This window comes from Pseudorca crassidens, chromosome X (assembly GCF_039906515.1).
Source record: "Pseudorca crassidens isolate mPseCra1 chromosome X, mPseCra1.hap1, whole genome shotgun sequence".
Classification (NCBI taxonomy): Eukaryota; Metazoa; Chordata; class Mammalia; order Artiodactyla; family Delphinidae; genus Pseudorca; species Pseudorca crassidens.
The window spans coordinates 19401057-19424830 of NC_090317.1; the positions used below are offsets into that span (position 1 = coordinate 19401057).

General features: G+C 37.7%; 1 protein-coding gene across 1 annotated transcript in view; it reads right to left on the reverse strand.

Moving 5' to 3' along the window:
• The window catches only part of STK26 (serine/threonine kinase 26), a 65107-nt gene that overhangs the window by 19036 nt on the left and 22297 nt on the right, over positions 1-23774 (reverse strand). The window contains exon 3 of the mRNA XM_067724490.1: positions 1337-1567. Within this exon, the coding sequence (XP_067580591.1) occupies positions 1337-1567 (231 nt within the window). The remainder of the gene's footprint in view (positions 1-1336; positions 1568-23774) is intronic.

A 23774-nucleotide genomic window follows, 5' to 3' on the forward strand; every position in this document is an offset into this window, starting at 1 on the left:
TAATGGTAGGAGTTGTTCACTTTTACATCTCCATAACCTAGTACAGTGTGTGACACATAGTGACTGTTTGGCTATTTAATGATTCATTCTACTATGCATTAATGCCACAGTCACCTAATTCACGTACTATTAGAATAAATTAGGCTCTGTGGGGAATTCCTGGCAGTTCAGTGATTAGGACTCTGCGCTTCTCCTGCAGGGGGCCTGGGTTCAGTCCCGCACGTCGTGCAGCGCAGCCAAAAAAAAAAAAAAAAGGTTAGGCTCTGTAAAAAGCCAGGGAAATCGATGCATTTCTATATCAGTATTAACTAATATAGATAGTTTATCCTAGGGTATATTTGATCAGCAGAACATAAAAAGACAGCATCAATTTTTGTGCAGGCCAACAGCCTGATGGGTTATAAACACACCCTTTTGGCCTAGAGATAGATGGACAAACAAACAAACAAACAAAAAAAACCTTCCCCGTTGTAAGCTCTGAAAATCAAAGATCTAACTAATACTGCCCTCCTTTAAAAAATATCAATATGGGGATACATTTTTTAAATTTTAAGATAATTTAAACTCTAAGCTAGATTTTTCTAATTATGTATTGTTTTATATTTCAATAGACACAAACCCTGACTCTATAAATATGAAACCCAAGAACTCGGGTTTTAGTCACCAAAGAGTTTTCTGTGATGCAGTAATAACTCCATCTGCTGGAACTTCAGGTGTCTGCTAATTCCATAATCCTAGAAACTAAAAATCCAACTTTTTTTTGGTGGGGGGGAACAGATATTAATCTATTTAATTCCATTTCAACAAATATTTATCATGTACTTAAGATGTGCCATGCTCTGTGCTAAGTGATGTGAAAACCAAGACGGGTTGAACTAAACTCCCTGCTGTCAAGAAGCTTACAACCTAGAGGGAAAGAGAGATGTGTAAATAACCACCATAACTCAATGGAATAGTGACATGCTTACATATGCCATTCATTCTGAGGTTGAGACAGACTGGACCATTGAGAATAATGTGTTAAAAGCCCAGGGAGAAAGCTCTTTCCAGGCAAAGGATACGTCTCAAGGCTCAGCTGCCTTTCTGTTCCTCTATCAACCCAAAAGTTCAGGTGTGGAAAAATGTTGCAGCTGAGTACTGGGATGCATTCAGGATACAGCTGCTAAATCTAGAACCAGCCTATTTTGGCACTACAAATGGAGCTGAGTTCTGTCTGGAGGCCAAAGGCTGTCAAATCCTAATTTAAGACATTGCCTTTCGAAAAACAGAGTTAAAAAAAAAGAAATACTTATAATGAAAATACCTTATGACTTAAATAATCCAGCGTACACATTACCTTTAAATATGATCCATAGTATTTTGTTACATATGAGCTGTCACACTGACTCAAAACAGTTATTTCTTGCTGAATGTCTTCAATTTCATCTTCGGCTTCCTCAAGGTCTATGATTTTAATAGCAACCACTTGCTGGGTACGGTTATCAATACCTTTGAACACTTCTCCAAAGGAGCCTTTTCCAATGCGTTCTAATTTTGTGAACAGTTCTTCTGGATCGGCTATATTATTCTAAGGGGGGGCGGGGAGAGAAAGAAAGGAAAGAGCACAAACATTTTGCATCAAGTTTTTAAATGAAGGAAAATAAATCACATAAGACAATACCACATTTTTTAAAAAAAAGCATACAAACTCCCTTGACTCTCTGCACGTGCTTTGTTAGAACAACTGTATCCCAAATGGCCAACTAGTCCATATTCTACTGGATCACCCACACTAAGTGGGCTTAGCTGATCCTGCTAAGGATCACAATCTCCTATAGCAAATGTCTCTGGTGCACACCAAAGGGCCAGACTCTTTTTAGAATAAAGCAGCTGAATATACACAATTTGCACATTAATGCAATGGTAGTGATAATGAGAGAATACCTAATCTAAGCTCTAGGTAGGTGAGTTGTTAAAATTCTTACATTCCACCAGCAAAATGTTACCTTTTAAATCTCTCTCTCCAACTTGGACATCCTAATCACTGCACCTATACTTCTAAACCACCATATAAACAACACAGAGCACAAAAGACCCAAGAATCTACAAGTCCTTTTTTTCTTCTTTACTTGGGATCCTATCTGTATGTAATGTTCTTATCAATGGCTGAAATAAGATTCTATGCTTTTATCATGATTGCAAGTACTCATAAGGAAATGGTAATATGTTGAACTTTCACAACACATCTCACAGTAGGAATCCAGAATAAATCAACATTTTGCTACAACAAAATCTGAGTCAAGCATAAGGTTTTAGGTTAACAGATGTATAGGCATGACTTAGATTTATAAATTCACTGCCCTTTCCTGATTCAGAAATATCCTTTATCTAACAGTGTACAATTCTGAATTCAAATTTTACTCCCACAAGATAACTTTTGACCTTACTTAAACTCATATTGCTGAATATATACTACTGATCAAGTAGAAAAAAAGATTTCCAAACCTCACAGAAATGGCATGTTATTAATTTATTATTTTTTATTTATTTTTATTTTTTCATGGGAAGGTGTTTTATTTTAAATATAGCAGTGTATACATGTCAATCTAACTTATACTTAAGTGCTTTATTAGTCCAGACCCAAAACCTTACTTTGCGTTCCTTCAAAATATAGAAGGATGCTATATAGTTCTGATGAACTGTCTATATTTAATTTGTTAATTGGACCTAGATTACCTGTTCATTTATTACAGTTGAACCTGGTCATCAATTTCAGGGGACAAATTATTGAGATAGCATGTTCCCTTATATCTTCTTTTATTAGACAAATAGATCATTAAAGTTTATTATTTTTCTGTCAAGTTTGTTGCACCATCATCACCAAATAGACCCAGTAAACTGCCTGCTTTTGAGTAACTTAAAAACTTATGACTGATTTTAAAGAATTTCGCCAATTTTTCTTTTTTCAACCAGCCTAAATGACAGTTCGCACATGACCTGCTAAATGTATAAGCTTCCCCATTCTCCTTGATTGGATTTTTTCCTATTTCTAAAAGACACTTTCCATGTATGCCATAGTCTCTTTGATATGGCAAGCTACTTGTTTTATCCCCACCCACCTCTAGTATTCACATGGGACAAATACATCTTCAGCTGCCCATATGAGCTTTTAAAAATAGTTTAGGCTTCGTAGGTTGCAAATGTTTCTTTAATGCTAACATTTTGTTATAATACCTTCTCCAAAACTTGCGTACCATCGTTATTGATTTACTTGGTGCTTAATTTCTTACCAAGACATTGTATAATAGCTAACCCACAAGTTACCTCTTCCTACTTTTGGTGATGGTTCTTGTCTTTCTAGTACCTTGCGGCAAAAATACTCACCAAATAGCTCAGTGATAGGTTCACCACCCTATAACTTCCTAAATTCAGTGAATTTGGAAAAATAAAAAGAGCAAATCTTTCAGTATTTCTGACGTAACTACAAAATAATCTAAAAGTTATAAATATACCATTGATTAAAAAGTAGACAGTACTGAATATGTACTTTCCGATAACACATTCTGGACTAGGAGGTATATTAACTCTATGATGAGATTTTCTGTTGTTGTCGGAAGAAACAAAGATTAAATCCTAATCTTCTTAATTCGTGTTTTAAAAGGATTTGACTGAAACAATCAACCTTAGGGAGAACACAGCTGTTCTTGATTTCTATAATAAATGGGTTCCTGAAAGTATGTAAATCAAAGATTTAAAAATCAAGTCACATTTTGAATTTTAAACATGCTCTGAAGTGAATCCTAACTCATCAATAAATATAATTTAAGATTTTCAATCAAGGAATACCAAGTTGGAAAAAGAGAAAGATCTCTCATTTACACAACATTTGCACTTCCCAATCTTTTATTTTGGGACTAAAACTTCTCATGCAAAACCCCAATTTTCAGAGTGGAGGGAACCTTGAAAACAAGTTTTCATTCGTATAACCTCATCTCCCTGACTTCCTGAATCTGGGGTAGATAATACCTAAGTTCTAACTCCCCATTCACCACGTCGCCAGCTTCTTAAACCAAAGTAAGACATATTTCCTTTTGGTTTTTCATGCAAGGGCAAAAGTCAAGTAAATAAATGGTAAACACTCCAAGCAATGCAATTTAAAAACCACCTTTATAAAGATGCTGGCTTGCCCAATCATTCATATTCACTCTTCTTTAGAGCCTCTAAGAAAATCAAGTCAGCTCCCTCTCAACACAAATCAAATAGTCTCTTAAGAATATTAAAATTTCTAAATCTTTCTATCTCTATTGCAAAATTAGTTTACTTCTATATCTGTGTTTGCATTACCTTCTTAAAGCCATAGCCCAGGAAGGAGCTCTAACTTCTGCAGCAGCAAAAAGGATGAATGGCTAAATTAATGTCACATTGGTTTACAACTAATGGTAGATGACTTATACATGTTGCACAAAAATGCATCTGTGAAAATGAAAACCTCAGAGATCCATCTCAGGACATTCTCATTATTCCTTGACCTTCATCACCTGTCCTTCCTTAGCTTGGATTTGGACTCTTCAGCTATAGGTAGATTGTTACAGATTTAAGTCTTAGACAGTATCATCGCCACTAAAACAGCAAAGATAACAACAACCTTTTAGTATGGAAATACTCTGAGGAATTCCAAAGGGGAAAAATGTAGGATGATCATCTTACTTGTCTCCTGTGGAAAGTCAGGGGCAGATGGGAGGGAGATCAAGATGGCAGAGTAGGAGGATGCTGAGCTCACCTCCTTCCACAAACACATCAAAATATATCTTACACATGAAGCAACTCCTGCTGAAAACAACCTGGAGCCTGACATAAAGGCTCTTCTACAACCAAGGCTATAAAGAAAGAGTTGCACAGAGTTGGGCAGGAAGGGAGGAAAAGCGATCTGGTTGGGACAAGTGCCCAAGGAGGGGACACACAAGAGGCAGGGGATATCACAGCCTCAAGGATCCTCTGTGGGTAGTGATGGGTTCAAGTCACATGTTGGGCCTGACTCTGGGAAGACGAGTCCCCTTAGCTGGTTTGAAAACAAGTGGGACTTACCAGAGGGCTGTAAGAAACTGACACTCCACTCATGAAGAGCATGCACACACTTGCTTACTCCCAGGGAACAAGGCGGAGGAAACAGACTGAAAACTACCTGGAGCTCTGGCTGGTTTCCCGCAACTGCCACAGCCTGCTCCCCAGCCTGCTCCCCAGCCTGCTCCCCAGCCTGCACCGGGTGCCCACTACAGCCTCTCTTGCTCTGGTGCAGCTCTCCACTGCCACAAAGGCTGCTGCTGCCAAGGAGAGTGTTCACACTTAGAGAGAACGGAGCTGCCTCGGACCCAAACCTGCCTCTGAACAAGGGGAAGGCAGCCATTACCAGCATGCACACAAGGAAGCAGCAGATTGAAAATTGCCTGGGGCTCGGACTAACTTGCTGGGACTGTCCCAGCACTTACCCTGGCCTGTCCCGCAGGCCCCCTCTAGTACCTGTTGCTCCAGTGCTGCTCTCCACTGTGGCAGAGGTGCCATTGCCAGGGGGGTGGTGCACACACTTAGAGGGAAAGGAACCAGCTCGGACCTGAACTTCAGGGCTTCTGCTCCAGTACCTTGGGCACCAACTCTGCCCCCAGTGAGGCGGTGATGGCCGCTGAGCATAGAAGAAGCCCTGGCTCTGGCTCTAGCCCTTCCATCTCCAGCACCACCTTCTACCAAGCTGATAGCTGCCAGCACACCCTGGGGGAAGATGTGACTCTTGCTCACGTCAGATCTGGCTCTCCTACCATAGCCACTGGGCACATGTAGACTGTATAGGGATGCTCCCACAGAAGCGTCAGATAGGTAACTCTATCACCTAACTTCATAGAGACAGAGAAAGTTAAACAAAATGAGAAGACAGAAGAATATGTTTCAAATGAAAGAACAAGAAAAAAAACCTGAAAAAAATCCTAATGAAAGAGAGATAATTAATTTACCAGATAAAGAGTTCAAAGCTTTAGTAATAAGAATACTAGCTGAACTTGGGGAAAGAATAGATGAACACAGTGAGAATTTTAGCAAGTAACTAGAAAGTATAAAAACAAACCAGTCAGAACTGAAGAATACAATAACTGAAATGAAAAATACACTAGAGGGAAGTAATAGAAGATTAGGTGATACAGCAGAATGCCTAAGTGATCTGGAAGATAAAAGAATGTAAATCATGCAATCAGAAGAGCAAAAATAAAAACGCATTTTTGAAAATGAGGATAGTTTAAGGGGCTTATGAGACAACATCAAACATACTAACATTTGCACTGTAGGGGTCCCAGAAGGAGAAGAGAGAGAGAGAAAGGGGTAGAAATGTACTTGATGAAATTATGGATGAAAAATTCCCGAAGCTGAAGAAGGAAATAGATTTCCAGGTACAGGAAACACAGAGAGTCCTAAACAAGATGAACCCCAGGAGAACCAGACCAAGAAATATCAGACTTAAAATGGTTAAAGTTAAAGATAAAGAGAGAATTCTAAAGTCAGCAAGAGAAAAATAAAGAGTCACATACAATGGAACCCCCAAAAGGCTATCAGCTGATTTTTCTGCAGAAATTTTGCAGGCCATAAGGGAGTAGCATGATATATTTAAAGTGCTGAAAGGGAAAAACCTACAACCTAGGATACACTACCAAGCAAGGCTATCATTCAGAATTGAAGGAGAGATAAAGAACTACTCAGACAACCAAAAACTAAAAGAGTTCATCAATAGTAAACTGACCTTAGATGAAGTGTTAAAGGGTTTTCTTTAAATGGAAAAAAAAGGCTACAAGAAGAGTTTATAGGAAAGGAAAAATCCCACTAGTAAAGGAAAACATATAGTAAAGGATGTAGACCAATCACTTAAGTAAACTAGTATGGTTTGTGACCACCTAGAGGGGTGGGATAGGGAGGGTGGGAGGGAGGGAGATGCAAGAGGGAAGAGATATGGGAACATATGTATATGTATAACTGATTCACTTTGTTATAAAGCAGAAACTAACAACAACAACAAAAAAGAAATGAACTATCAAGCCATGAAAAGACATAGAGGAACCTTAAATGCACATTACTAAGTGAAAGAAGCCAATCTGAAAAAGCTACATACTATATGATTCCAACTATATGACAGTCTGCAAAAAGACAAGCTGTGAAGACAGTAACATGATCAGTGTTTGCCAGAAGTTAGGTGGGAGGGAGGGATGAATAGCTGGAGCACAGAGGACTTTTAGGGCAGTTGAACTATTCCACATGATACTACAATGGTAGATACAAGTCATACATTTGTCAAAACCCATAGAATGTACAATACCAAAGGTGAACCCTAATGGAAACTGTGGACTTTGGGTACTAATGATATATCACTGTAGATTCATCAATTAACAAATGTACCCCTTTGGGGCAGGATGTTGATAACGGGGGGAGATACTGTGCACATGTGGGCATGGGGGTATAGGAGAACGCTCTGTACTTTCTGTTCAATTTTGCTGTGAACCTACAATTGCTCTAAAAAAAAGTTTATTAATTAAAAAAAAAGACAAAAATTGTAAAATCAAGTACAATGATACAAAGGTAAGAGACAAACACAAAGATGTAACATATGTCATCAAAAACACACAATGTGGGGGAGAGGAGTAAAAAATGTAGATCTTTAAAATGTGGTTGAACTTAAATGACTACCAGTTTAAAACAAGTAGATATAGGCCAACATATAGGAAACTGATGGTAAGCACAAATCAAAAGCCAACCATAGATTTAAAAAAAACCAAAAAGAAAGGAACACACACATACCATTTAAGAAAATCTACAAACCACAAGGGAAGAAAAAGAAGAAGAAATGAACAAAGAAGTACAAAAACAACCAGAAAACAAGTAATAAAATGGCAATAAATAGATACCTATCAATACTTACCTTAAATGTCAGTGGACTAAATGCTCCAATCAAGAGACATAGGGTACCTACTGTATAGCACAGGGAACTCTTCTCAATACTCTCTAAAGACCTATATGGGGAAAGAATCTAAAAAAGAGTGGATCTATGTTTATGTATAACTGATCCACTTTGCTGTACAGCAGAAACTAACACAACACTGTAAATCAACTATACTCCAATAAAAGTAAAACAAAACAAAACAAAAGACATAGGGTGGTTGATTGGATAAAATAACAAGACCCATATATATGCTGTACAAGACACTCACTTCAGAGCTAAAGACACATAGACTGAAAGTGAGAGGATAGACAAAGATATTTCATCCAAATGGAAATGACAAGAAAGTAGGGGTAGCAATACTCATATCAGACAAAAAGACTTTAAAACAAAGGCTACAACAAAAGACACAAAAAGGCATTATATAATGATAAATGGATCAATACAAGAGGAGGATATTAAATTCATTAACATGTATGTACCCAATACAGGAGAACGTAAATATGTAAGGCAAATATTAACAGACTTAAAGGGAGAAATTGACAATAATACAATGATAGTAGGGAACTTTTAATACCCATCTTACATCAATGGACAGACAACCAAGACAAAAAATCAACAAGGTAACAATGGTCTTAAATGACACAATAGACAAGTTGGACTTAATAGATATCGACTTACATGACATTCCATCCCAAAAGAGCAAAATACACATCCTTTTCAAGTGCACATGAAACGTTCTCCAGGATAGATCACATGCTAGGCCACAAAACAAGTTTCTCAACAAATTTAAGAGACTAGAAATTAGATTAAGCATTTTTTCCAACCACAATGGTATGAAACTAGGAATCAATTACAAAAGAAAAATAGGGAAAACACAAACAAGTGGAGACTAAACAATATGCTACTAAAAGACCAATGGGTCAAAGAAGAAATCAAAGTGGAAATCATAAAATACCTCAAGACAAATGAAAGTGGAAACACAACTTTCAAAAATCTATGGGAAGCAGGGGAGACATTCAAGATGGCAGAAGAGTAAGACGTGGAGATCACTTTCCTCCCCACAAATACAACAGAAATACAACTACATGTGGAACAACTCCTACAAAACACCTACTGAACGCTGGCAGAAGACCTCAGACTTCCCAAAAGGCAAGAAACTCCCCACGTACCTGGGTAGGGCAAAAGAAAAAAGAAAAAACAGAGACAAAAGAATAGAGACAGGACCTGCACCTCTGGGAGGCAGCTGTGAAGGAGGAAAAGTTTCCACACACCAGGAAGCCCCTTACTGGCGGAGATGGGGGGTGGCGGGGTGGAAGTCTCAAAGACAAGGAGGAGAATGCAGGAACAGGGGTGCAAAGGGCAAAGTGGAGAGATTCCTGCACAGAGTATCAGTGCCAACCAGCACTCACCAGCCTGAGAGGCTTGTCTGCTCAACCACCAAGATGGGTGGGGGTTGGGACCTGAGGCTCCAGCTTCTTCAGAGGTCAGATCCCAGGGAGAGGACTGGGGTTGGCTGCATGAACACAGCCTGAAGGGGGCTAGTGCACCACATCTAGCTGGGAGGAAGTTGGGGGAAAAGTCTGGACCTGCCTAAGAGGCAACAGACCATCGTTTTGGGGTGCGTGAGGAGAGGGGATTGAGAGCACCGCCTCAACAGGCTCCAGAGAGGGGCACAAGCTGCAGCTATCAGTGCGGACCCCAGAGATGGGCATGAAATGCTAAGGCTGCTGCTGCAGCCACCAAAAAGCCTGTGTGCAAGCATAGGTCACTATCCACTCCTCCCCTCCTGGGAGCCTGTGCAGCCCGCCACTGTCAGGGTCCTGTGATCCAGGGACAACCTCCCCGGGGAATACACGGCACGCCTCAGGTTGTTGCAACATCATGCTAGCCTCTGCCGCTGCAGGCTCGCCCCACATTCCGTACCCCATCTTCCCCCCAGGCTGAGTGAGCCAGAGCGCCCTAATCAACTGCTACTTTAACCCCATTCTGTCTGGGCAGGGAACAGACGCCCTCAGGCGACCTACATGCAGAGGCGGGGCCAATCCAAAGCGGAACCCCAGGAGCTGTGCGAACAAAGAAGAGAAAGGGAAATTTCTCCCAGCAGCCTCAGGAGCAGCAGATTAAATCTACACATTCAACTTGATGTACCCTGCATCTGTGGAATACCTGAATAGACAAAGAATCAACCCAAATTTGAGGCAGTGGACGTTGGGAGCAATGATATATACATACGTTTTTTCCTTTTTCTCTTTCTGTGACTATGAGTATGTTTCCTTGTGTGATTTTCTCTGTATAGCTTTGCTTTTACCATTTGTTCTAGGGTTATGTCTGTCTGTTTTTTATGTTTGTTTGGTTGTTTTTTTCTTTTTCTAATTACTTTTTACTATTTTTTATTTTTAAAAATTATATTTTTTAAGAAACTTTATTTTGTTTTTCTTTTTCTCTTTCTTTTTTTCTCCCTTTTCTTCTGAGCCATGCGGCTGACAGGGTCTTGGTGCTCTGGCTGGGTGTCAGGCCTGTCCCTCTGAGGTGGGAGAGTCAACTTCAGGACATTGGACCACCAGAGACGTCACAGCTCCACGTAATATCAAACGGTGAAAGTTCTCCCAGAGATCTCCATCTCAATGCTAAGACCCAGCTCCACTCAACAACCAGCAAGGTACAGTACTGGACACCCTAGGTAAAACAACTAGCAAGACAGGAACACAACCCCACCCATTAGCAGAGAGGCTGCCTAAGATAATAATAAGGTCACAGACACCCCAAAGCACACCACTGGATGCTGTCCGGCCCACCAGAAAGACAAGATCCAACCTCATCCACCAGAACACAGGTACTAGTCCCCTCCACCACAAAGCCTACACAAGCCACTGAACCAACCTTAGACACTGGGGTCAGACACCAAAAAGAATGGAAAGTACGAACCTGCAGCCTGCAGAAAGGAGACCCCAAACACAATAAGTTAAGCAAAATGAGAAGACAGAGAAACACACAACAGATGAAGGAGCAAGGTAAAAACCCACCAGACCAAACAAATGAAGAGGAAATAGGCAGCCTACCTGAAAAAGAATTCAGAGTGATGATACTAAAAACGATACAAAAGCTTGGAAATAGAATGGAGAAAATAAAAGAAACATTTAACAAGGACCTGGAAGAATGAAAGAGCAAACAAACAATGATGAACAACACAATAGATGAAATTAAAAATTCTCTAGAAGGAATCAACAGCAGAATAACTGAGGGAGAAGAACGGCTAAGTGACCTGGAAGATAAAATAGTGGAAATAACTACTGCAGAGCAGAATAAAGAAAAACGAATGAAAAGAATTGAGGACAGTCTCAGAGACCTCTGGGACAACATTAAACATACCAACATTCGAATTATAGGGGTCCCAGAAGAAAAAGAGAAAAAGAAAGGGACTGAGAAAATATTTGAAGAGATGATAGTTGAAAACTTCCCTAATATGGGAAAGGAAATACTTAATCAAGTCCAGGAAGTGCAGAGAGTCCCATACAGGAAAAATCCAAGGAGAAACACACCAAGACTCATATTAATCAAACTATCAAAAATTAAATACAAAGAAAAAGTATTGAAAGCAGCAAGGGAAAAACAATGAATAACATACAAGGGAATACCCAAAAGCTTAACAGCTGATCTTTCAGCAGAAACTCTGCAAGCCAGAAGGTACTGGTAGGACATATATAAAGTGATAAAAGGGAAAAACCTACAACCAAGATTACTCTAACTAGCAAGGATCTCATTCAGATTCGACAGAGAAATTTAAAGCTTTACAGACAAGCAAACGCTAAGAGAATTCAGCACCACCAAACCAGCTGTACAACAAATACTAAAGGACTTTCTCTAGGTAAGAAACACAAGAGAAGGAAAAGATCTACAATAAGAAACCCAAAACAATTAAGAAAATGGTAATAAGAACATACACATCAATAATTACCTGAAATGTAAATGGATTAAATGCTCCAACCAAAAGACATAGACTGGCTGAATGGATACAAAAACAAGACCCGTATATATGCTGTCTACAAGAGACCCACTCCAGACCTAGGGACACATACAGACTGAAAGTGAGGGGATGGAAAAAGATATTCCATGCAAGTGGAAATCAAAAGAAAGCTGGAGTAGCAATTCTCATATCAGACAAAATAGACTTTAAAATAAAGACTACTACAAGAGACAAAGAAGGACACTACATAATGATCAAGGGATCAATCCAAGAAGAAGATTTAACAATTGTAAATATTTATGCACCCAACACAGGAGCACCTCAATACATAAGGCAAATGCTAACGGCCATAAAAGGGGAAGTCGACAGTAACACACTCATAGTAGGGGACTTTTAACACCTCACTTTCACCAATGGACAGATCATCCAAAATGAAAATAAATAAGGAAACACAAGCTTTAAATGATACACTAAACAACATGGACTTAATTGATATTTATAGGAATTCTATCCAAAAGCAACAGAATACACTTTCTTCTCAAGTGCTCATGGAACATTCTCCAGGATAGATCATATCTTGGGTAACAAATCAAGCCTTGGTAATTTGAGGAAAATTGAAATCGTATTAAGTATCTTTTCTGACCACAATGCTATGGTCAATCAAAGGAAAAATTCTGAAAAAATACACACACAAGGAGAAAAAATAATAAACTACCAAGTAAACAAGATATCACTGAAGAAATCAGAGGAAATCAAAAAATACGTAGAAACAAATGACCATGGAAACACGATGACCCAAAACCTATGGGATGCAGCAAAAGCAGTTTTAAGAGAGAAGTTTATAGCAATACAATCCTACCTCAAGAAGCAAGAAACATCTCAAATAAACAACCTAACCTTACCTAAAGGAATTAGGAAAAGGAGAACCAAAAAAACCCAAAGGTAGCAGAAGGAAACAAATCATAAAGAGCAGATCAGAAAGAAATGAAGGAAATGATAGCAAAGATCAATAAAACTAAAAGCTGGTTCTCTGAGAAGATGAACAAAATTGATAAACCATTAGCCAGACTCATCAAGGAAAAAAGGGAGAAGACTCCAATCAACAGAATTAGAAATGAAAACGGAGAAGTAACAACTAACACTGCAGAAATACAAAGGATCATGAGAGATTACTACAAGCTACTATATGCCTATAAATTGGACAACCAGGAAGAAATGGACAAATTCTTAGAAAATCACAACCTTCTGAGACTGAACGAGGAAGAAAGAGAAAATATAAACAGACCAGTCACAAGCACTGAAATTGAGACTGTGATTAAAAATTTTCCAACAAACGGAAGCCCAGGGCCAGATGGCTTGACAGACGAATTCTATCAAACATTTAGAGAAGAGCTAACACCCATCCTTCTCAAACTCTTCCACAATATAGCAGAGGGAGGAACATTCCCAAACTCATTCAACGAGGCCACCATCACCGTGATACCAAAACCAGACAAGGATGTCACAAAGAAAGAAAACTATAGGCCAATATCACTGATGAACATAGATACAAACATCCTCAACAAAATACTAGCAAGCAGAATCCAACAGCACATTAAAAGGATCATACACTATGATCAAGTGGGGTTTATCCCAGGAATGCAAGGATTCTTCAATATACGCAAATCAATCAACGTGATGCACCATATTAACAACTTGAAGGAGAAAAACAATATGATCATCTCAATTTTGACAAAATTCAACACCCATTTATGATAAAAAAAAAACCCTCCAGAAAGTAGGCATAGAGGAAACTTTCTTCAACATAATAAAGGTCATACATGACAAACCCACAGCAAACATCATCCTCAATGGTGAAAAGCTGAAACCATTTCCACTAAGATCAGGAATAAGACAAGGTTGCCCACTCTCACCACTTTTATTCAACATAGTTTTGGAAGATTTAGCCACAGCAATCAGAGAAGGAAAAGAAATAAAAGGAACCCAAATCGGAAAAGAAGAAGTAAAGCTGTCACTGTTTGCAGATGACATGATACTATACATAGAGAATCCTAAACATGCTACAAGAAAACTACTGGAGCTAGTCAATGAATTTGGTAAAGTAGCAGGATACAAAATTAATGCACAGAAATCTCTTGCATTCCTATACACTAATGATGAAAAATCTGAAACAGAAATTAAGGAAACACTCCCATATATCATGACAACAAAAAGAATAAAATACCTAGGAATCAACATACCTAAGGAGAAAAAAGACCTGTATGCAGAAAACTATAAGACACTGATGAAAGAAATTAAAGATGATACAAACAGATGGAGAGATATACCATATCCTTGGATTGGAAGAATCAACATTGTGAAAATGAGTCTACTACCCAAAGCAATCTACAGATTCAATGCAATCTCTATCAAACTACCACTGGCATTTTTCACAGAACTAGAATAAAAAATTTCACAATTTGTATGGAAACACAAAAGACCCTGAATAGCCAAAGCAATCTTGAGAAAGAAAAACGGAACTGGAGGAATCAGGTTCCCTGACTTCAGAATATACTACAAAGCTACAGTAATCAAGACAGTATGGTACTGCCACAAAAACAGAATTATAGATCAATGGAACAGGATAGAAAGCCCAGAGATAAATGCACACCCATATGGTCACCTTATCTTTGATAAAGGAGGCAAGAATATACAATGGAGAAAAGACAGCCTCTTCAATAAGTGGTGCTCGGAGAACTGGACAGCTACATGTAAACGAATGAAATTAGAACACTTCCTAACACCATACACAAAAATAAACTAAAGACCTAAATGTAAGGCCCGACATTATCAAACTCTTAGAGGAAAACATAGGCAGAACACTCTATGACATAAATCACAGCAAGATCTTTTTTACTCACCTCCTAGAGAAATGAAAATAAAAAGAAAAATAAACAAGTGGGACCTAATGAAACTTCAAAGCTTTTGCATAGCAAAGGAAACCACAAACAAGATGAAAAGACAAACTTCAGAATGGGAGAAAATATTTGCAAAGAAGCAACTGACAAAGGATTAATCTCCAAAACATACAAGCAACTCATGCAGCTCAATATCAAAAAAACAAACAACCCAATCCAAAAATGGGCAGAAGACCTAAATAGACATTTCTCCAAAGAATATATACAGATTGCCAACAAACACATGAAAGAATGCTCAACATCATTAATCATTAGAGAAATGCAAATCAAAACTACAATGAGATATCATCTCACACAGGTCAGAATGGCCATCATCCAAAAATCTACAAACAATAAATGCTGGAGAGGGTGTGGAGAAAAGGGAGTCCTCTTGCACTTTTGGTGGGAGTGTAAATTGATACAGCCACTAAGGAGAACAGTATGGAGGTTCCTTCAAGAACTACAAATAGAACTACCATACGCCCAGCAATCCCACTACTAGACATACACCCTGAGAAAACCATAATTCAAAAAGAGTCATGTACTAAAATGTTCATTGCAGCTCTATTTACAATAGCCAGGTCATGGAAGCAACCTAAGTGTCCACTGACAGATGAATGGATAAAGAAGATGTGGCACATATATACAATGGATTATTACTCAGACATAAAAAGAAATGAAATTTAGTTATTTGTAGTGAGGTGGATGGACCTAGAGTGTGTCGTACAGAGTGAAGTAGCTGAGAAAGAGAAAAACAAATTCTGTATGCTAACACATATATATGGAATCTAAAAAAAAAAAAAAAGGTTCTGAAGATCCCAGGGGCAGGACAGGAATAAAGACGCAGACCTAGAGAATGGACTTGAGGACATGGGGAGGGGGAAGGGTAAGCTGGGACAAAGTGAGAGAGTGGCATGGACATATATACACTACCAAATGTGAAATAGACAGATAGTGGCAAGCAGCCACATAGCACAGGGAGGTCAGCTCAGTGCTTTGTGACCACCTAGAGGGGTGGGATAGGGAGGGTGGGAGGGAGATGCAAGAGGGAGGAGAATGGGGATATATGTATATGTATAGCTAATTCACTTTGTTATAAAGCAGAAACTAACACACCATTGTAAAGCAATTATACTCCAATAAAGATGTTTAAAAAAATCTATTGGAAGCAGCAAATGCAGTTCTAAGAAGCAAGTTTATAGTGACAAAAGCCTTCCTCAAGAAAAAAAAATCTCCTACAGCCTAACCTACAATCTAAAGGAATAGAAATAGAACAAACAAAGCTGAACGTCAGCAGAAAAAAGGAAATAATAAAGATCATAGAAAAAATAAATAAAATAGAGCCTAAGTAACAATAGAAAAAAATAAATGAAACTAAGACTTGCTGTTTTGACAAGATAAACGAAAGTGATAAACCTCTACTAAGAGGAAAAGAGGACCACAATAAAACAAAATACAAAATGAAAGAGAAGAAATTACAAGTGATACCACAGAAGTACAACAAATCATAAGAGAGTACTACCAACAGTTATATGCCGATAAATTGGATATCTAGAAGAAATGTACAAATTTCTAGAAACATGCAACCTGCAAAGGCTGAATTAAGAAGAAACAGAGAATTTACAGACTGATCACTACTAGTGCAACTGAATTTATAATAAGAAAAACTCCCAGCAAACAAAAATTCAGGATTGGATGCCTTCACAGGGTAATTCTACTAAACATATAAGGAAGAGCTAATACCTATCCTTCTTAAACTATTCCAAAAAACTGAAGAGGATGGAACACTCCCAAATTCATTCTGCAAGGTCACCACTACTGTGATACCAAAACCATACAAAAACACTATAAGAAAAGTTTAGGACAATATCGTTGATGAATACAGATTCAAAAATCCTCAACAAAATATTAGCAAACCAAATACAACACTTAAAATGATAATACACCATGATCAAGCGGGATTTATTCCAGGGATGCAAGATTGGTTCAATATTTGCAAATCAATCACTGTAATATATCACACTAACAATAGTAAGGATAAAGATCAAATGATCATCTCAATAGATGCAGAAAAAGCTTTTGACAAAGTTCAACATCCATTCATGATAAATACTCTCATCAAAGTTGGTACAGAGGGAACACACATCAACATAATAAAGGTAATTTATGACATACCCACAGGTAAAATCATACTCAATGGTAAAAATCTGAACATCTTTCCTCCAAAATCAGGAACAAGACTAGGATGCCCACTCTCACCACTTATTTTTTTAACGTCACATGGCCATATGTTTTTTTAAAAACATTTATTTTATTCACTTCTTTTTTTTTTTTTTTTTTTTTGGCTGTGTGGGGTCTTCGTTGTAGCACGCAGGCTTCTCTCCAGTTGTGGCATGCGGGTTTTCTCTCTCTATTTGTGGTGTGTGGGCTCTGTAATTGTGGTGTGTAGGCTCCAGAGCGCATGGACTCTGTAGTGTGCAGGCACACGGGCTCTCTCATTGAGGTGCACCAGCTCAGAAGTTGTGGCACACAAGCTTAATTGCCCCGTGGCATTTGGGATCTTAGTTCCTCAGCCAGGGATTGAATCCACATCCCCTGCATTGGAAGGCAGATTCTTTACCACTGGACCACCAGGGAAGTCCCTCTCACCACTTCTAACATAGTATTGGAAGTCCTAGCCACAGCAATCAGATAAGAAAAAGAAATAAAAGGCATCTAAATTGGAAGGAAAGAAGTAAAAACTGTTACTACAATATTTGCAGATGACATGAGACTTTATGTAGAAAACCCTAAAGTCTCCACCAAAAAAATAAATAAATAATATAGTTAAGTTACAGGATACAAAATTATATACAGAAATCTGTTGCTTTCTATACACTACTAATGAACTATCAAAAAAAGAAATTAAAGAAGCGATACCACTTAAAACTGTATCAAAAAGAATAAAACACCTAGTAATAAATTTAACCTAGGAGGTGAAACTCCTATACTCTGAAAACTATAAAACATTGATAAAGGAAACTGAAGATGATACAAAGAAATGGAAAGATATCCTGTGTCATGCACTGGAAGAATTGCTATTGTTAAAATGTCTATATTACCCAAAGCAATCTATAGATTTAATGCAGTCCCTATCAAAATATCCATGACTTTTTTTTTAATAGAACTAGAACAAATCCTAAAATTTATATGGAACCACAAAAGACCCTGAGTAGCCAAAACAATCTTGATAAAAAAGAGCAAAGGTGGGCTTCCCTGGTGGCGCAGTGGTTGAGAGTCCGCCTGCCAATGCAGGGGACATGGGTTCGTGCCCCGGCCCGGGAGGATCCCACATGCCACGGAGCAGCTGGGCCCGTGAGCCATGGCCACTGAGCCTGTGTGTCCGGAGCCTGTACTCCACAATGGGAGAGGCCACAACAGTGAGAGGCCCACGTACCACAAAAAAAAAAAAAAAAAAAAGAGCAAAGGTGGAGTATCATGCTCCCTGACTTCAGACTGTACTACAAGTCTACAGTAATCAAAACAGTATGGTACTGGAATGAAAACAGACACACAAGTCAATGGAACAGAATAGAGGGCCCAGAAATAAACCCACACATTTATGGTCAATTTGACAAAGGAGACAAAAATATACAATGAGGAAAAGATAGTCTCTTCAATAAGTGGTGCTGGAAAATTGGACAGCTACATGTAAAAGAATGAAATTAGAAAATTTTTCTCACACCACATACAAAAATAAACTCGAAAGGGATTAAATACTTAAATGTAAGACTGGAAACTATAAAACTCCCAGAAGAAAACAAACATAGCAGATCACTCTTTGACATAAGTCATAGTATTTTTTTTAGATCTGTCTCATCAGGCAAAGGCAATAAAAGCAAAAATAAACAAATGGGACGTAATTAAATTTAAAAGCTTTAGCACAGCAAAGGAAACCACTGATAAAAAGAACAGGCAATCTACTGAGTGGGAGAAAATATTTGTAAATGATATAACTGATAAGGAGTTAATATCCAAAATATATAAATAGCTCATCAACTCAATATCAAAAAAACAAACAACCTGATTTAAAAATGGGGAAAGGACCTGAATATACATTTTTCCAAAGAAGACATACAGATGGCCAACAGGCGTATGAAAAGATGCTCAACACCACTAATCATCTGGGAAATGCGAATCAAAGCCACAATGAGATATTACCTCACACCTGTCAATATGGCTATCATCAAAAAGACCACAAATAACAAATGTTGGCGAGGATGTTAAGAAAATGGAACCCTTGTACACTGTTGGTGGGAATGTAAATTGGTGCAACCACTATGGCAAACAGTTTGGAGGTTCTTCAAAAAACTAAAAATAGAACTACCATATGATCCAGCAATCCCACTCCTGGGTATATATCTGAAGATAACAAAAACATTAATTGAAAAAGATATATGTACCCCAACGTTCAGAGAAGCATTCTTTAAAATAGCCAAAATATGGAAACAACCCAAGTGTCCATCAATAGATGAATGGATAAAGAAGATGTGGTATATGTATCCAATGGAATATTACTCAGCCATCAAAAGAATGAAGTTTTGCCATTTGCAACAACATGGATGGACCTGGAAATGGATGGACTTAGTGAAATAAGTCAGAGAAAGATGAACAGCGTATGTTATCACTTATATGTGAAATCTAAAATATAAAACAAATAAATATATATAACAAAACAGAAATAGACTCACAGATATAGAGAATAAACTAGTGGTTACCAGTGGTGAGAGGGGCTAGGGAGGGGCAAGATAAGGGTAGGGGATTAAGAGGTACAAACTACTATGTATAAGCAACAAGGATATATTGTATAGTTCAGGGAATTATAGCCATTATTTTGTAATAACTTTAAATGAAGTATAGTCTATAAAAATATTGAATCACTATGTTGTACACCTGAAACTATTATAATATTATAAATCAACTATAATTTTAAAAAAGGAAAAGAAAAGGAAAGTCAGGGGCAGATGGAAGAAGGCTTCTTGTATAATTAAATCACAGAATTAGAGGGCTGGAAGAACTCTCTTAAAGGCTTTCTAAGTACTCTCCAGTCCTGGCTACACATTAGAATCACCAGTACATCTTTTAAAATGCAGATACATAGGCCTCATTCCAAAACTACTGATTCAGAATCTCTGAGACTAGGGCCCATGAATCAGTATTTGTTTAAAAAAGTACTCCAAACTATTTTTTATCTAGTCATTTTGGCACCAGTCTTAAAATCAGCATTTAGGAACCACTGAGCAGATAGATCTGAAATTTGAATCCTTCATTATAGTGAACTCATTATCCCTATTTTTCCCAGGCAAGCATGTGGCTCTCTTCTAACTCTGCACACTAAAAGTGGACATCTTGGAGATTAAAATAAAACCAAGAGGACTTTGGTATTTACATATACATACCTATATTTTAAAAATTAAGTCCTGCTATACTCGTTCTAAGGACACCTCGAATAAGACTGTAAATGTAACATTTACCCAAACTCATGCAACATATCCCATACTCCTTATGTATGTATTCTTGAATAATTTTTACCCAATACAGTCTATGTAATAATAGGGTATATAATAAGTTATGATGTATTTGATGGCCATTTTGAGTTAACAGTCAATATTGACAAAGAGTAAAAGTTTAGGTCTAGTTAGCTTCTAGAAAATGGGTACAAACTGTGGAGGGGGGTGTAGGGGCAAAAAAATTTTTCCTCAGCCCTCTTAGGGTCTCTGCCTAGGTTTGAAACTTAAACTAAGACAGATGAACAGAAGAAAAGAATATAATTTAATAAAAGTTTTACATGACACTGGAACCTCCATATGGAAATGAAGACTGAAAGAAACGGTTAAACCTGTGTGTTTTTATGCTAAGTTTGATGAAGAGTGGAACGTCGCGGAAAGAGTGATTGGGCAAAGGGTATGAGCTAAATACAGCAAACTGTGGGAAACTTAGCAACGCCTGTTTGTTCCAATTCTTTTTGGCGTCACCTTGTCTTTGGAGATAAGGATGCTCCTTTCCTCTGGGCATAGGGAGAGCACCTCTCAAATGAGAGTTTTCTGACCTGCTTCAAGGCAGCAGTGTGGGGGAGGTCTTTCTCAAACTCCTTCAACTTAAAACATTCAACATGCCAAAGTGCGTATTTTGGGGTTAGTGTGTCCTGAACCCCATCAGGGGACATTAAGAATAGGTGATTAGAAGAAACAAGAAAACTGTAGGCCAAATTAGAATTAGTCTTGGGGTTCTAGCAGTATGAAGACCTGGAAAGCCAAAGGTAGGAAAGAACCAAAGATAAAGAATCTAGTTTCTTTGAATCTGAGGTAGCTATGCAAGCCCTCTAGTCTGGAACTGAAAGTGAAAACATAATAGATTCAGGAAAAAGAAGATAGATTTCTCAGAGGTTTTTACCAAGAAGGGTTGAGTTCAGGTGAAAGAACCTTCAGAAACCGAGAACCAAAGTCAGCAAGGCTGACCTCAAACTAGGTTTTGCACTTGCCTCCCAACCTTAGTAAAATCCATACTATGAGTGCTCTTGACTATAAAATACATTTTGCACTTTACAAAGACTCATCTGTGTATTGGCCTATCAGTGACTCACTAATGAGGAGGGGCACACAGGAAATTATGAGCAAAGAACGTGCTAATACTATCAAGGCTTAGAAAGGAATATCTCTTACTCATTCCAGCCTCTCAAGTGGTAACAACCAGAAGGGATCTGCAATGAACTCAGGATGCCCTGACAATCACAGAGAGTAACTAAAAACATTAGCTTAACAATGTACTAAAAACTAGAGATACACCCAGTTAGCTATCTCTTTAAGTTGCTCAGATTAGTTCTCCTAAGTTAAAGAGGAAATATTTTTCTAGATTACTTCCACGTCTGTACTATTACATGTCATTTAACAATATGGAATGCATAGAAATATAAGTCTTTCTCTAGTGGTTCCATAAGCCTCAAATTCAATTCGTTTTATTATGGTATGTTAAGATTTTTCAATTGCCCTATGAACACTGCCTCAAAAGTCTGTTGTGTGCTTCCTAATCAAGATATTGCCAGAAGAAAAAAGGGAAAGATTAAAAATCAACAGCCATCTATCCCTTAGCACTACTTGCGTTCAATACCACAGGACACTATCTGTCTTTTTAAAGTGCTATATATGATCTAAGCACAATTGACTTCTCTCTGGATAGAACCATAACAGTCATAGGCATTTAGAGCTGGAAGGAAATTGTCATTTAATGCAACTCCTTATCACCACCGTCAGCAACAAGCATTTATTGTTTGCCTGCTGTGTCCTAGGTTAATACCACCAAACAGAAGCTGCGAAATTTAAGGCCATTTATGTCAAAATGATGGTTGATGTAGGGAGAGATTAAAAACGGAAACAGAAATCCTGGAATTAAAATAATTATAGAATCTCTGAGATGAACAGGAATTTAGCAAGGAATGAATTTAGCAGGATAAAAGGAATTTAGATTGATCCAAAATGTATTTTTACAGGGAGAAAAACTGTAGTCTAGAGAGGTTACAAATTGTTCAGTGATATAAGGTAATTAACTAGTGGCAAAGCTCAAACTTGAGCCCAAGTCTCCTGACTCTTAAGTCTAAGTTTCTTTCACTACAGCTTGTAACCTAAACTATACCCTTTTGCTATAAAACCAAAATTATTTTCCATCATGAACAGATCACACAACTATCCAATGTCTACATACTAATATCCCTACATTTAAAGAAATTGAAAAAAAAAGAATTTGAAAAAAATTTAAACTTAGAAGAATTTGAAAAAATTTAAAATAGGACTTTCCTATTCTTTGAATACGATTTCTTATAATTTTTGAACGACTATGCAATTGACTGACCCTGTATATATGCACAATTACCAAACAGTTCATATTAGAGCCGTACAGTATGTAATCTTGACTTTCTGACAAGGTTACTATACTTGGACCATTTTTCCATGTCAATAACTAGACTGGATTGGGGTAGCCTCTAAAGTGTGGGAGGCAAGGTAGCAATGGTATTCTATACCATGATTCCCATAGGACCCAATGTCCGGAAGCCAACAGCTCCAATTCCAGCTTTATCAGTGATTCATTGTAGACTTCAGTAACCATTAACACTAAGGTTTTCAGTTCTGTTCAGAAAAAAGACCCTCAAACTGATGAAATTATCCAAGAATAAAGACAATACTTTTGTGCTAGGTTTTATATAGGCATAGAATTGTTCAAATGACCATGTGAATACTCAGATTACTTTAATAATGAGAAGGATAAAGCAAACTCCTCATAAATTTTTCTAAATTTTTGAAGAATGTGATGTTAGCAGAGTATTTCTCTACCTTACCTCAGGTTCATATTACAAATATCTGATGAAATTTTATGGAAATCTTAAGAGACCTCTGTGATTTATATTTATGAAGTAAAATATTTAGCTTCACTACATTTTGCATATAACAGAATAAGAACTAAGATCAAAATTAATTATGTCTGTATGTGTTTCAAATTAAACAGAAGAACTGAGCTTAAAGTCAAATCTCTTGAGGTGGTCAGTCATTTGAGTTTGTATTTCCATGTCTGTGAGAGCTCAAAATACTTGTATAAAGAAAATGTTCCTAGTTAACCTATTCTTATTGAATACCCACATCTCTCAAAGGTAATTATAACTTGCTTTTGCAACATAAAGTAGAAGTCAAATTATTTGATTTTATGTACATAATGACATAAATGAAATGTAGTCAGAGATATAGTTAAAACAGCCCTGGGCTTCCTTGTGGTATTCAGACAGCATTTTCTAAACTCACAGTTGAGTCCTTGTCTTTACTCACCCACTTAAAAGGCAGTTTAAAGATGGATGAGGCAGCAACAAGGCAGCCCTGGTCGTAATAGCAAAGCATAAAGTCAA